General features: G+C 43.4%; 1 protein-coding gene across 1 annotated transcript in view; it reads left to right on the top strand.

Moving 5' to 3' along the window:
* ncanb (neurocan b) overlaps positions 1-15,471 on the top strand; it is an 88,955-nt gene that overhangs the window by 16,991 nt on the left and 56,493 nt on the right. Inside the window, 4 exon segments of the mRNA XM_029429701.1 lie at positions 2,177-2,470; positions 4,118-4,972; positions 9,109-9,424; positions 9,426-10,285. Of these exon segments, the coding sequence (XP_029285561.1) occupies positions 2,177-2,470; positions 4,118-4,972; positions 9,109-9,424; positions 9,426-10,285 (2,325 nt within the window).

The following is a 15,471-nucleotide window of genomic DNA, read 5'->3' as shown; positions in this document are numbered from 1 at the left end:
GGGTCAGTAGTGTTATCCTAAAACTCTATACCACAGGCAGTTTATCTGTTCTAACGAAAGATGCAAACATTAGCTTGTCTGGCTAACTAGCTAAGGGGTAGCATATCGTATTATATCAAGAACAAGGCTGGGCCTTCATATCCATGTCTCCTACATGGATCACATGGTGAGAAGGTTGACTTTTCACTTGGGACATGTAGCCTCAGTCTGTTGGTATGATGTCCATTGTTTCTAAAGTGGTACATTAAAACTGCATATGGGTTGTGCTAGAGGGGAAAGCTTTACAGACAAAGCTACAGTTACTAACGGGGCTGGGGCTTAAATTATTAGGTCCCAAAAGTTGTAAAATGAACTAATTGGTGAATCCAGAGTTATTTAGGTGTAACTAACTGCTGTTCATGTGAGCCGACACCGAGCTGCTGGGAGGCGGGGTTAAAGGAAACGCTAGTGCGCTTGCTCTATTGGTCCTTTTCTTTGCTTCAGGACTTTCATAGGAATGACGTGGACTCTTCTGGTTAAGGAAATCTATAATTAATCTAATCAGTCACCACATAACTGTAGGTCTCCGTTCCTCCATGTAGTTTCCCACTATTAATTGTTTTAGATTATTTCCGCGGGCAAGTCAAGTTTCTGATTGCCTTTCGTTACTCCTTATATATTTCACATTAAAGCGAAATATTAACCAATGCTCTGTTTCTATTAATGCAGTTTACCTGTGCCATTACTTGACTACACTGCTGCCACTGATGTTTTTGTAGCATTTCATAAGCCTAACCTCTGCTCCCTGCATCCTCCTGTAGACTCCTGTTTCCCAAGTACTGTTAGAGGTTTGTCATATTTGCATATTCCAAAGAACAATCATAAATGCAGCGGGTTCTTTTTAAAACCAATCAGACACTACAGGGGCTAGTATATCTGGGTCACTTGTTATGAGGTGGTACAACCACAACTGCTTGTAAGCATAATAGTAGTAGGAATTAAGAGATGAACGCACTGTATGTGACTGAGATGTTGAGCAGAGAAGATTACGTGACCACCTGTAGACTTTGTATCCAGCAGATTACGATCATCAGATAATTGTCTTCAATCAAACTGAAATGACTAGCTGATACATAGCTGGTGTACATAGATTGGGTCCGTACGTCACATTCTCGTGAACATGATACCTCAGGAACACCTCGAGGGAATTTCTTCAAACGTTTAAGCGTCCACTTGGACTCAAGGACTCAAAAAGGTCAAGGTCACTGTGACCTCATAAAACGTTTTTGGCCTTAACTCAAGAATTCATAGGTTAAAATTATGAGGTGATGTCATTTTGGACAGACACGGATCTAAACCGCAACATGACTGGTTGGCGGAGGCATACTTCCACGAGGCGGTAATCATAAATCAGTATTAATTAGCAACATTTCACAAGCCTTTCAATAAATAACTCATTTATCTTCTAGCATTTATTCTCCCACATCACTCCTCTTTCTTCTTTCATGTTGTTCACATCTTCGCCTTTACCTTCCCATCTCAGTTCAATAAATCAGCAACACCATTGTTTACTCTTGGTATAAATCTCCTGGATCATCACATCATCACTGTCCACTCCAGTTGCTCATATTTTTTTCATCTCACACTGAAATGCCAGTGGATTTCCTGATCATATAATTGTATTTGTGCTGCGCAGACATTGTGGTCTTCTTAAGCTCTCTCTGTCCGGCCGTATTTTTGCATCACTATTTTATCCACATCAACCCCCCCCCCCCTCCCTTTAGCTTCTCCTTTCTTCTCCTTCACTCTCTATTCTTGTCTTCCTCTTATATCTCTATTTGCAACTGCTTTGAATTCAAAGAACTGTCTTTATATAGTCCGTTCTTTGAATTACTGATGTTTTTTTTATTACTTTTATGCAAAAACTAAAGTGCATTCTTATGCTTTGCAAGTAAAACTTTTATTTTATCACACTACTTCAAATCTCCACCTCTTATTGCTTTGGCAAAGTTGTTAAAGGAGAAAAAGAAAATGACTAGAACTTATTGCCTTTAAAGTAAAAAAAGATACTGACAGATGCACAGACATACTAACCTGTAAATCTACAGTCATAATCCAATTCAACAAACGGACTCAGTCTCTCAACCGTGCACTATACGCACTAAGGTTAACTCCTTTTCTCTTCTCCTTCTCCCAGGTGAAGTCTTCCACTCAACAGTGATGGAGAAGTTGAGCCTGGCCACAGCCTCCACCCATTGCCATTCACTGGGAGCCCAGCTGGCCAATGTTGGGCAGCTCTACCTCGCCTGGCAGGCGGGCTTGGACCAGTGTGACCCCGGCTGGCTTGCTGACGGGAGTGCCCGCTACCCTATCAACGTCCCACGAAAGAACTGCGGTGGAGACGAGCCCGGGGTGCGGACTGTCTACAACAACCGCAACCGCACCGGCTTCCCCGACACCACAGCCCTATACGACGCCTTCTGTTACCGAGGTAACGCCGCAAGCTGTGTGATGATAAAATTGGTGCACTATCATTGTCGTAATTGCTATGGTAACGACAGAGCGGTCTGGGGACTTGCTTTCCATTCTGGTTTTTAATTAGCACGACATGTTTGTGTTACACATGAAGTGCTTGCAAAGAGATTGTGTGACATTTGTGAACCCCCTGATGGATTTGAGGGCTTGTATGTTGTGTGTAGTGAAGCCTGAGAGAGAGAGAGAGAGAGAGAGAGAGAGAGAGAGAGAGAGAGAGAGAGAGAGAGAGAGAGAGAGAGAGAGAGAGGGAAAGACAGACAAAGAGAGAGTGGAAAGTGAGGTAGAAAGAGCATGAATGAGTGCAACTGGGGTTTGCAGTGACTCTGTGCTGACCTTGTCTTTTATCATGTGCCAACTGAGACTGAATTAGTTAGTTTCATCTTCACTTTGAATTGACATTACACCACATTCTCTTCATTGATGTTTATTTCCAACGTGATCTCATCCCTTCTCGTCATATTTTGCTGCTTGGGCAGAGGCTTCACTATAATGACTCCGGGGGGGCAGCCTTTTGAGTTAAGCTGCGTCAGGTGCCGGTAAAGGTTTAGATAACAAAGCCACTCGGTTAGGTTTAGAAACAAGATCATGGTTTGGGTTAAAAGAAGCTACAGATGTAATGTCATGTGACCCAGTGACATAGTGTCACATGACATAACGTCATCACTAAAAATAACTCACCTTTTGCTTTGACATGGGACAAGAACAGGGTCCTCTGGGGGGAAGTCATGCGTTTGTTTTACCCATCCTTCAACCTGGCATCCCTCCCACCCTCAGCGTACTTTCAAGCTCCTTAAACTACATCAGTTGTCTAATAATGACCCGGATGCCGACCCACTGTATGAGACGCACCAGGCTTTCAAGTAACACCAATGTAAACCCATCCTACTGCCCAAGCGTTGGTATTTGGCGCCCTGCGAGTGACACCAGGCTGGTATTTCGTAGATTAAACAACCTATGATTTTGCATCTGCACCTTATTTTTGCTTCTTCTGGTTTCTATCGATAGTAACAACAATGACTACTGACTGTTATTTGACGGTTGTATTTCCACAGATAAAAAAGGTGACATTTCCATCCCTCACAATGTCAGCTTATGAAATTTTCATTGAACCGAAACATCTACATAACCCAATCATTTTAAGTAAACAAGAACAGCATGCGAGCACAGCAGCAGTGCATTTGTCAAAACAAAAAGCTGATAGATGAACCTCTGCATCGCACCAAAGCTGTATGTACATTAATATTTAAAACTAATTATGTCTTTCAGAAAGCTATAAGTAGATAAAAATGGTAATATGTTTTGTTTAATAGCATAAATGCGGTTCATGTAAATAATATTGTCGATACAATCTCATGAACACAATATCTGCCAGTTTGTTAATTTGAAAATGATTGGATTTTGTGGTAGAAAAATCAGATCCACGTGTGGTACAACTTTGTCAGTTGAACGCCGTGCTGCATGCTCTGAATATAAACTTGTGTGAGTGGCAATGACAGGTTCACTGCAATGTAAGGAGAGACATAAAGGGAGATGAGCAGATAAAGCAGGTCAGGTGAAAACAGTGATGTTGCTTTTGGTGAAATGTGACTGTTGTGTGTTGCAGCCCACCAGCCAGCGGGGGTCCAGGCTGCGGAGCCACAGCCTTTGTACCAGGGCCCCAATCCAGCAGCAGAGGCCATCTCTCCAGTCACTGAAGCCCAGCCTAGTGCCCCTTTCTCCAAGACTTCCACCTGGACTGGCCTGGTTGACTTGGACAGCGCAGGAGTCAACTCCATTGCTGGAATCAACAACTCCACTGAGATCTCTGAAGAGCACATAGTCATCCACTTAAGGCCAGAGGAGGGCTGGGATGAAAAACAGGCCAGCCAACTCAGCCAAGAGGAGTCTGAAGGCCCAAAGAGTAGCAACACAATGGGCCTTTCTGACCCTGAGAGCCTGGAAAGCCATGGAGGTTCTGCTCATGAAGAAGAAGATGGTGGCTATTATGGATCATCTGACACTCCAACATTATCCTCCTTGGCTTCATCCACCCCCCAGTCTAAGACGAGTAACAGTGTGTTGGCTGAGTTTGTTAACACTCTGATAAGGCCCTTTAGGTACTGGAGAGGAGGTGAGGAGGTGGAGGGGACAGAAAAGGGACCTTTGGTGCTTGAGGAAAAAGCAGGGGAAAACCAGACGCAGGGAGAAGTATCCAGCAGAAACCTGAGTATATCAAAACCAAGTGGAAACAAGGGCAGCATCGACAATGCTATTCTGGAGCACAGGAGCGGTAGTGTTTCCTTCAGGACTCCTACCAGTGGACTACAGGATCCAGAGGAAGGTCTGTCTGAGCAGGAGAAAGAGGTGATGCCAATGAGTCGATTAGTGCCTGCAGTCCAAAGCACAGGGCAAGATGACACCACCACTCGGCCAGGAGAACGAGCCTCCAGCACATCTGCTGACAATCCTTCATCCAACGGTAACAGTATGAGCTCAACATTGATTTGTATCTGTGTGTGCATTTTTGGTTCATCATTAACCTTTGAAATTAATAACAGAGCATGAAATTGAAATAGAAATTAGGTTAAATTGAAACTGTTTGTATATCAAATAGGGACCTGGTGCATTTAAATGTTGTTGGTGAATGTAGGATCTGTTTGTGTCATGCTTTTTAAACAGCCTCAGTCCTTCTATTCCACTCTCTCTTCTTTTCCCTCGAGTATGCTGTAATATATTCCTCCGCAGGGCAATTTGAAGTATCGCTGTAGATTTAATTAAACAGTAATTGCAAACAAACAAAAAGGACAAACCACATACAGTAATGCAAAATGTTGAATTGGAGACCGTTCTGCCCTTATTGTCATGTTTATTGACAGAGTGCTTTGTTTACAGTACAGGCTGTCAGAAAGAGTACAAGCTAAACTTGAATTGAAATCTAATTTGCAATAAAAGGTTTGCTCCCATATGTAGACTAAAGAATTGACTGATATTAGCTGCGGAGAATGTATTAAACAGATGAAACAAAAACAAAGCAACTTTACCAGACATGGATGAAAGTTTAAGAAGTCTGTGTTCAGACACAAGGAGAGAAATGCTCTGGGGAGTGTGACAAGGCCTGACTAATGCCGGGGTCCATTGTGTGTGTGTGTGTGTGTGTGTGTGTGTGTGTGTGTGTGTGTGTGTGTGTGTGTGTGTGTGTGTGTGTGTGTGTGTGCTGCATGTGTACAAGCTGAAGAACCTGGAAGGCCTTGTCATTGCCGATTTTGGCATTCTCCCTACACCAATGATGTCGTGTGTTGGCTCTGCCTTACAGGGCCCCATGTGTAACGGGCACAGCAGCATTTTTCTTAATGAAAAAACTAATCAATAGTCTCTTCATTTTGAGTACAGAGCACGATTTCACATATGCAAACATACCTTTTTTTTTCTTTTTTTTTACCCACATTCAGCAAAGAAGAATATCAGGGTCAGAGCCAATCAGAGGCAGAGTAGGGGGCGGGTATTTGCACAATGCAATGGTCACACCCTGGAGATTGCTGGACCAATAACTAATAGAGCCAGCCAAATTACAAGCTGAGAAACTGCCATAAGTGGAGAAATGTAACGGATAGGAGCTCAAAGGAAAGCATACCACCGCCTTGGGTGAAAGAAAACTTTTCTTTTAATGGCCACCACGAATAACACATGGTATCAGCTAAAGGGGAGGATACAAAGAAAGACAGACAGGCCAAAAGAATGATTAAATAAAGGTGATAGGCTATTCTGACCTACCAATTGCAGGCTGTATTAATATAAATACTCACTGCTGTGCTACCTGAAATCCAATGCCAACCTCCATGGTATAAATGGAAATCCAAGCTTTAGTCCGCATGCATTATTCACGGCTGTATCCAATTAACGTGGAGGTTGTGCTGCACTGCCGTTCGCTCTCACCTCCATCTATGCCTCTGCCTATTAGGCCCCGGCTCTCTGAAGGTAGGCGGTAATGATCAGCACAGCAAGGATGAGCAGCACAGGAGGGGGTGAATGGAGACAGGGGAAGATGGAGAAAGGGGGACGAGTCTCTCTTTCTTTAATGTTGCTGTGATGGAAATGAACCAAACTGATGTCTCTTCTTAAACTAGCATCAGTGAGCTGAATTAACTCTGTTATTGCACACCCCAGGCTATTCCTTGGATCTCAAAAATCCTTAGTAACTGATAACGTCATGTTGCCTCTTTTGATTGAGGGGGGTGCAAAGCTTTGCACTGCTGACAGCATTTCCAAGAAAGATTAAAATGTAGGTATTGAATGAAATCATTTAGAACATTTGAAAAAGGTCTCAGCATGTAGAGCGATGACTTAAATCATCTCCACTGCAAATCAAAACATTTTGAACATTTTGTTGAATTAAGTTTTATTTTGTTAAGCTCCTAGTGGAGCAATCTGGTTCCAATAAACGCATATAGAATTTGAATAAGCTCTAAGTCCCGGCTTTCTGTCAAGGAAATGCATGTCTGCTTCACACCAGTCTCTCCAGCCCCAGAGACTGAATTTATGTGATAGAAGACAGCGATGTTCTGTGCACTGACACTCAATGTAGATGCTCATGACATGATTCACATGGCCATGCAATAACTTCTACTTAGTCTTTTTTTTATTAGATGCCATATCTTCAGATGGGCTGAGGTGGCATCGGTGCCAGCTCTCTCCGTGTCTCTCTCATTGTCAGCCTCCACTCTCTCCATTTAATATCATGTCTGCCTGACCCGAGGGATTTTTCTCAGCCTGTTTACTCGAGTAAAGTGGAGTCAACACGGCAGAACCACTCACAGTGGAAGCACACAATTACCGTCTGAACGGGGTTTATTATAAGTTTGTTTTGCTGCATTTCAGTGTTGCGGTGGATTGTCCACCAACTAAGCTTTACACCAACAGCTTTGCAGTGTCAGAGCTAAACTTAAATCATGTTTAAATCATCTAAACCTATGCCTAATTGTATCATTTTATTTATTACATGGGTCATTACATAAATGATCAAACCAGATTAATGTGTTTAATTATTCTCACTTTCAGCAGTGTGTGTAGTAAAAGTATGTAATTAGCTATTTGGATTATTAATAGGACAATTACGTCGGCTACACGTCCCTTATGGAAATGAAGCTCGGGCCCATAAGCCTCACTTGGGCATAAGGCAACAGCGGACCTTCTGAATAATTTACACACATTTGAATATTTTATGCATGGACATATTTGCGTATGTTCTCCCTCTCGTGGTAATTTGTTGTGCTGGATTGTGTTGCACACCCCCTGCAGTATTGCTGTACTCTTCAGACATGTTAACTGAACTGAGGACAGCCACAGCGCGTGAGCGATGATGATGGGACTAGCCGGGCCTCTCAGTGACACGACTGCACTGCAGCCCTAAAACAAAAACAAAAAAAGCACACCAGTCGTGAGTCGCACATGCAGACAGAATGAATTATCGATGGTGTGTAGACAGTGTCTGGTTTAAACCCGTAAGCTGATAAGGTACAGCGGGCCACTTCATATAAATAAACAGGTCTAGATGGAACTTGTTGTGAAGAAAGTCATTTGCTTATCGTGTTGCAAGTGCTCCTGCGTTTTTCCACTTGACTTCTCTCACCACCGGCAAGTGTGACCCTGCATGAGGATGTTTGGGGTAAAAGAATCCACAGGGAATAAGAAAACAGGGACAGAGAAGAGAAGTGTGAAATTACTTTGAATACATCCTTCCATCCTTTTGGTGCATTTGTGTCGCCGTGTGTGTCCGTGCACAACTGTGTTTATGTGCTTCCACAAGGGATGGCTCCCATCTTTGTCTACAAACTCCAGCAACTTTTGTAGCAGCACTGATCAGCTCCACTGGTGAGGAAAGAAACCCAAAACATCCAGCTTACAGTAAATCATAACCGCTTCTTCCACCACAAAAAAAAACAGTTTGTCTACAGCCTTAAAAACAGAGGGATAGAAGAGAAATGTAACTCCCGCTTACATGTGAATGCTTTTACTGTACAAACTTCAAGAAAGCTCACGTTAGAGTTTATTAGACGCTGAATACAATTAAGGCTGTTGGTAAATGTGTTGTATTAGTACATACAAAGTCACAATGTAGACAAGAGAAAGCCAATTAAAAAACGTTATCTTTAGTTGTTGCTTATTTAGTCAAGAATACATAATGTTATAAAGAAAAACCTTCAAGTTTCAACGCTGTGTCGGGTTTTAAACCTAGTAGTATTTGTCTGTACCATGGTAAGCTCTATGAACAGGTGGGACATAAGCCCAATAAATGTTGTTCTAGTTTCGCCTCACGTTTCAATTATTCTCGTCCTGTAGAGAAAAATAAATAAAGATTGTAATAAAAACAAATCAGTGACGTAGTGAACACATGAAAGAATATCATACCCCTGCTCACACAGCTGATCCCAGCGGACTCATGTTTTCATAATTGTTTTGAAACTGATCTCCCTGTGAGGATTTTATGGGGTTCATGTAAGCCAGGCTTGAGTTTTAATTGCTAATTCCACATCCATAAAATTAAACCCACCCCTGTCCTCTCCACCCCCATAAAGGAATTGTATTAATTAGTCTATTCTGTCTCTTTGTTCCCTTTAGGGTTCACTGCATCAGGTCCCAACGAGAGATCACCACCCACTGAACATGTCAACGAATCCGGTCCTCAGGGACCAAGAGGAGGCCCGGCCTTTGCTCCCGCCCCCAACAGCCACTTTCGATGGGCCATCAAATCCATGCGTGGCTCTAAACTGGGCCCCCCTCGAAAGGGGGCCTTTGTGGATAAACGTCCAACCTGGGAGCCTATGGAAGCCAAAGCTGGGTCGCTCGAGGTAATGACCCTGCCCACTTCCCTTCGACGAGACAACCCGGAAAACTACTCAGGCCAGGGGAGGGACCAGGACGGAGAAGATGCTAACTGCTGCCAGAACTGCATCAGGGGAGGAGAAGGAGATAGAGGGGAGCAGTCAGGGGAACAACTTTCCTGATGGGTTCGGATTGAACGCCAACAAGTCTTCACTCAGCCAAAGCCAGACTGAGCGTGTGACGGTGGCAGAGCACACCACTCTGTCCCAGTGGCAGCTAGTTCAGCAGCCCACCACCCCACCTCAGGGCTCGCAGGAGCTAGACACAGCAGAGGAGTCCAGGGGAGAGATCCTCTACGTCCAAATGCCCACTGACAACCTCTCCTCTGCTTCGCCACAAAGATTAGAAAGTGGTCCAATTTCAGTTTTCACACCTCTTTCTAAGAAGCAAAACATAGACACTAGCAGAAAGGAGCTGGTGACTTCCACCCCTGAAGCACTTATAGAGGTGCTGACAACTTCTGAAATGACCACAGTGGAGCTTCTCACAACCAGAGACACGCAGAGGACGGATCCTATCACCACAGCAACCACCACAGAAGATTCCTCCGAGAACGCCACCATCGAGGAGTCTTCTATTTCAATTTCATGGGTTCAGGGAGACAGGGAGAAAACTACAGCCGACCTGCGGGGACGCCTCTCAGCTACTCCAGCACCCAGTGACGGATCTCAAGCGACTACGGGTGTCATTCAGTTGACCACCTTCGCGTCAGACTCCAATGTTGGCGCCACAGAAATGGAATCCAGGTCTGCAGTGTCCGAGTCCTTCGTGGTTGGAAGTCGGTGGACACCTTTCAAAAGCATGAGCCCAAAACCAGAGGAACATAAAACTCCGGTGACGAAAGACAACAAAGACACAAACAACCCTTTCGGCATCCTCGTACCGAACTGGGCCTTCGGCCTCGTCCCATCAGGTATGTGAGCTTCCCCAGTGTGAATGTACTTCACTGTCACCATTATCTTCATTATTATGAGTGATTATCTAATCAGTAGCGATTTATTTAATTATGTATGCAACTCAGTGAGAGCCAGGAACATCACTCACATCGTTGCTGTCCTGAGGTGACATACAGTACTGTAACAGCAGTGTGTTAACGCTGCTAGTAGTCCTCCACCTGAGTTCGCAGCCTCTGCAAACCACGTCAAATACACACACCTCTATTTCCTTAATGTGTCCGTCTCTTCTTGTTTTTTATTCTGCGTCTCCCTTCTCTCTCCTGCTCTGACACACATCATGCATTCTTAATCCAGGCTTGTTCACTTTTCACCCTTCCTCCCACGTTGGTTTAGAGAGACAGCGTGGCGGTCCACTGAGGTGGGATCAACTAGGTCTTAGTGAAGTAATTAGCGGGTCAGAGTGAGTGCAATTAGGTGAAATGGGGAGGCAGAGATTCTGGTCCCCAACAAATCAATGTAAACACAAACTACAAGGTGGGACTTGTAATTGACTGCGGTCTCTTCTCCTTTCTCATTTGAAAATATGTCCATGTTCACTCCGCTCTTTCTCTCGCGGTCAGCTCAACTTTCTCCTCTCGCCCTCTCTCCCCAAACTTTTTGTTCACAATAACAGCAGTAGCTGTGTTGCTTGCCTCACTATGCTCACATTAATCTATTTTAAAAGTTAATGGACCTGCGACTGAGTAAATGGACATAACAAACGCTATATTCCATTTCTGAATTTGTCATCCTAACAACCAAAATGTGTTTGCTTATGTTTAATGTATCGGTTTAGAATTACTGCAATATTTATTGTGTGTTTTCTGCCAAACTAATGTCGCACATTCATCCTCAGCTCGGTGCGTCTGGTATTTTTAGGTTTCTGAAAATCCATTTTTCAAAATTGTGACTCGGATCATTAGTCATCCTGCTCAGTAAAGTGCATTTCTAAAACTTTTCTTCATAAGTCACCACATGGAGAGGTCAGAGCTGCTATTCCAACAGCTGCATTGACTTGAAATCTTTTATGCCACTAATGATGAGGATATACATGCAGATTACATGCAAACGCTTCAATCCTTCTGTCCATAGAAGTGACATTAACATTTTGCAATATGTTTCACAATGAACATTTGAAAATGTGTCATGTACTGTGAAGATACTAACAATTACTGTACGTTTTTTGAATAGCTGTACTTTCTTTTTAACCTGCTTTCCCACTTGGCTTGCGTCAAATATCTTCTCCTGGGAAGATTCACCACTTGATTGCCTCCATTGTTTGGTCATTTACACTCTACCAATAGTGACCATTGTTTGAGTAGCACATATATGTCTTACCCTCTTTGGTCAAGTGATGTGTTGTAGTTTCCAGGGGATTGTTAAACTGGGGATTTGCCTTCTTCCATTTTGATATCAGCAGGATATTCTTATAAAAGTGTTGTTTCAGTAGAAAGAGCAGCTGCAGACCAAACAAAGGTAATCAATGCTTACTATTGAGCATGACCATGACACTAATCTTGTCATTTAATGTAGTAAACATTCAGTACACTTCAGATTTTATTCAGAAAATAAAGATTTTGGCTCATTGCAGCTCATTTATTTATTTATAACCTTTATTTAACCAGGATATGGCCTCATTGAGATTAAACATCTCTTTTTCAAGAGCGTCCTGGCCAAGATAGGCAGCAGCACAGTTACAGACAAAAAAACAGTCACAATCACAACATTAATTAAAACATTTACAGACACAGCGGTCTGCTTCAATGTCTTTAAGAGTCGCTTTAAGTCTGTTCAGAGAGACCAGCTCTCTGAGTCTCAGCTCATTCTGCAGCTGGTTCCAGGCAGCCGGAGCAGCGTAACTAAAAACCCTTTTCCTAAGTTCTGTACGGATTTTTGGGACAGTTTCCTACTAATGTAGATCCTTAGGTATTGTGGAAGAGTACCATGAGACCATCCAACACGAGCATATAAGGTGCAGTGTTGCGTCAGGGTTTTGAGGTTTGTTATGAATCTCAGTGCTCATGGACACTTGCTAATTGTTAGTATGTTTATTTCAAGAGGTAATTAAAATGAAAAAATAAATATTTATCAGTATTTCTGATACGGTGACATTTGAATGGACTGAGCGTCTAGAAGCAGATCCCTCCCTCTGACTAACCTTTTGTAGTTGTCAGTTAAAGTGCAGAAAAAATTACAGCAATTGTTGTCTGCCCATTACAGCAGAGAGATAGAGACAGAGAGGAGGGGAAGGGCAGAAGGAGAGACAGCTCTGGGGAGAGGAGGAATGGTGGAGAAGGAGAGAGGGGTGAGTGTGTCCTCTACTATGCTGTAGTTGGGAGTACATAAACCTCTTTAATCAATGATCAGAGACTACACTAACACAGTCCCGTGGGCCTCCAGAGAGCATGTTGTTCCTCCTTCCTGTCCTTCCCTCCTCCTTCCTTTCCTTTCCTTCTTTCTTTCTTTACACTTCCTTCCCATCTTCATTTATTGTTTGTTATCAGGACAGACTCAGCCCCTCTGTGTCCTATTTGGCCGTATATCAGAGTGATAAGACACTGGTATATAACGACACATCCAGCTTTCCAATTCCCCATCGCTCTGGCCTCCAGCTAAACCCACACAGATGGGCGGACATACGCGCACACACATAAAAACTAAATGTATGTGAAAAATCACCAGCATGCCAAGCTTGTTCAGGAGTAAACCTCGATAATCCACAACACACATAAACACACACACACACACACACACACACACACACACACACACACACACACACACACACACATAAAAACACACACACACACACACACACACACACACAAAAATATGTCTTAATCCTTCACTGTGAGGAAGTAAACCCATTTCATTTTATTTCTTTTTTAATTACTCATATCTTCATTTCCATATTGTATAATCCTAAAGACAGTATTTATGAAAGTTTGTAACATCACAAAAAAAGTTACAATAGCTACTCCGGAGAATTTTAACAGGTGTGGAAATTTACAGAATGCTCCAGAGCACTGGCATCCAGCCGTGTAGGGTGACGAAGCATAGGCGGGCGGATACAGTGACGCTGTCTGTCCAGCCTTTTAATGACCAATGTCAGTGTGATACTCCAGCAAACAGTGAACAGGATGCCTCTGAGTTGTAGCCATCTTGACTAAAGCCTTGTCCCGGGCTCAAGATGGATCAGACCTCTGGCAACATCAATAACACAGCAGCCAGCCCTCAACCAAATTAGACTGTTACATTTAGAGGAAAAGAGCCAGCAGGCTGAAGTGTTTGTGTGTGTGTGTGGGTGGGTGTTTGGGGATGGAAGGGGAAAGAAGGAGATAAATGGAGACAGGGACAGGCTGGGGTGGCATATTATCAGTATGGGTCTCTGGATAGATGTTCAGTTTGTCTTTTGGCTGTTGGAGTCCTTGGATCGGCTGTCTGGAGCAGCGAGACATTCTCGATGCTGCATATAGAAAGAAGTCTATTGATTTTTCTGCCTCACCCGCCGAGTGAATCCCATCTTTTTTTTTTTTTTATCTATCCTTCCTTTTCTCTGCTCTCTGTCTCTCCCTTCCTGGCTTTTTTCCTGGCTCTCCCCCGCTCCCCGTCTCCCTGACTTTATGTCTTTTAGTACTTCTCTGGTCATTGTTATGACTCTCGCTGGCATAATGTTTTGATAGCCTCTTGAACTCCAATGTGGTACAACACAAGGCAGTCAATTGCTGTCTAACAGTATCTGTCTAACAGTATCTGTCCCCAGTACGATCCGCCGCCTCAGCAGGATCCTCGTCACTGCTTTTTCAAAAAGTCTCACCTTCTCTTAAATCCATCCGCTGCTTAATCTGTCATCCTGCTATCTGCTTCTCGTCTCCAAATTTCTCTTCTTCTTTCTTTTCATGGTGTAATGCCTCCATTTTCCCATATCAAACACCCCTGCTGAATCTAATCCTGTGCTATTGGCTGCTGCATATTAAATGAATGGGATTTGTTAGGGAAGAGCCTTGAGGGACACTGGGCTCCATCGTGGTGTGGGATGAAACGGCGATACACACCACTCTGTGCTGACTGAGCACAGGCTCTTTGTATCCTGTTAACCAGGGGAATAACAAAGCAATCTAAGTGTTGAAAATGAGCTTAAGTACACTGTGGTGATAAATCACACTGAGCCTTTTGTGTACATCAGTGACTGTTAATGAAAACGCACTGACATATTTATCCATTATGTCAAACTCTTGTCAAAAAAAAAAACGGTCTATATTCCTGGATAAAGTAGTGGTGCCCATCTCAGTAGGGCGAAGGCTGTCCACTCTCAAAGAGATGAGAGTGGACAGGGTTACGGGTAAGAGACCATCTTGCTGGCGAAATTGAAAGGGCTAGATAGGCTTTTCCTTTGTCATCTCATTGTGCTTAATCTTATTGGTACAAACATGGATGACAATGTTGCTAAAGCTAGTAATGTTGTCTCCCTACGCACAACCAGCACCTTCAGATCAGCTTCTATATTGGAGGCTGGTGATGTTCCTATCATAATACGGGTAACGGAGTTCCCTATTACTAGAGTGTGTTGTTTAACCCAACAGGGCTGGCATCAAAGAACTGTTGGCAGGCGGGAGGTGTGACTGTAGACCAGGCCACATAACCAGATACTTTCTTTTGCAAACCTTTCCTCTATGGCTAAAAGGGCTGCTATCAAGTTCATCATCTAGAGTAACTTTAGCAGCGATAAGATGGTCTGATGCATTTTATCACGTTTCTTTCTTTAACTGTGAATGATTAGAGGCTAACCTTGTAAAGTACGCTGGGCTAGAAGCCTAGCTAACATCGCAACAAGGCAACCGCTCTGGTGCAAAGATGGTTTTGAAAATGAAAGGTAACAAATCTAATATGATGTAGTTTAAGCACAGAGAGAATAACAGTCGATAAGGACGGGAGTGAAGAGATCAAAACAGAATATGGAGGAAGGAGAGAGCATGTAGACAGAAGGTCTGTAGAAGGTCAGGATGTTACAAGGTCAAACATCATGTCAAATTTGAAATGTTTAATTGGTTCAGCAGTGTTGTCTACACATGTGTGTAAGCACAGCAGCTCATGATACTCGGTCTCTCTATGCAGCGAGTCAAGTTCTGCGCCTGGAAAGGTTGTTGAACATCACAGACAGCTG

This window comes from Cottoperca gobio, chromosome 4 (assembly GCF_900634415.1).
Source record: "Cottoperca gobio chromosome 4, fCotGob3.1, whole genome shotgun sequence".
In the NCBI taxonomy this organism is placed as follows: Eukaryota; Metazoa; Chordata; class Actinopteri; order Perciformes; family Bovichtidae; genus Cottoperca; species Cottoperca gobio.
This window is presented reverse-complemented; position numbering and strand designations above follow the sequence as displayed.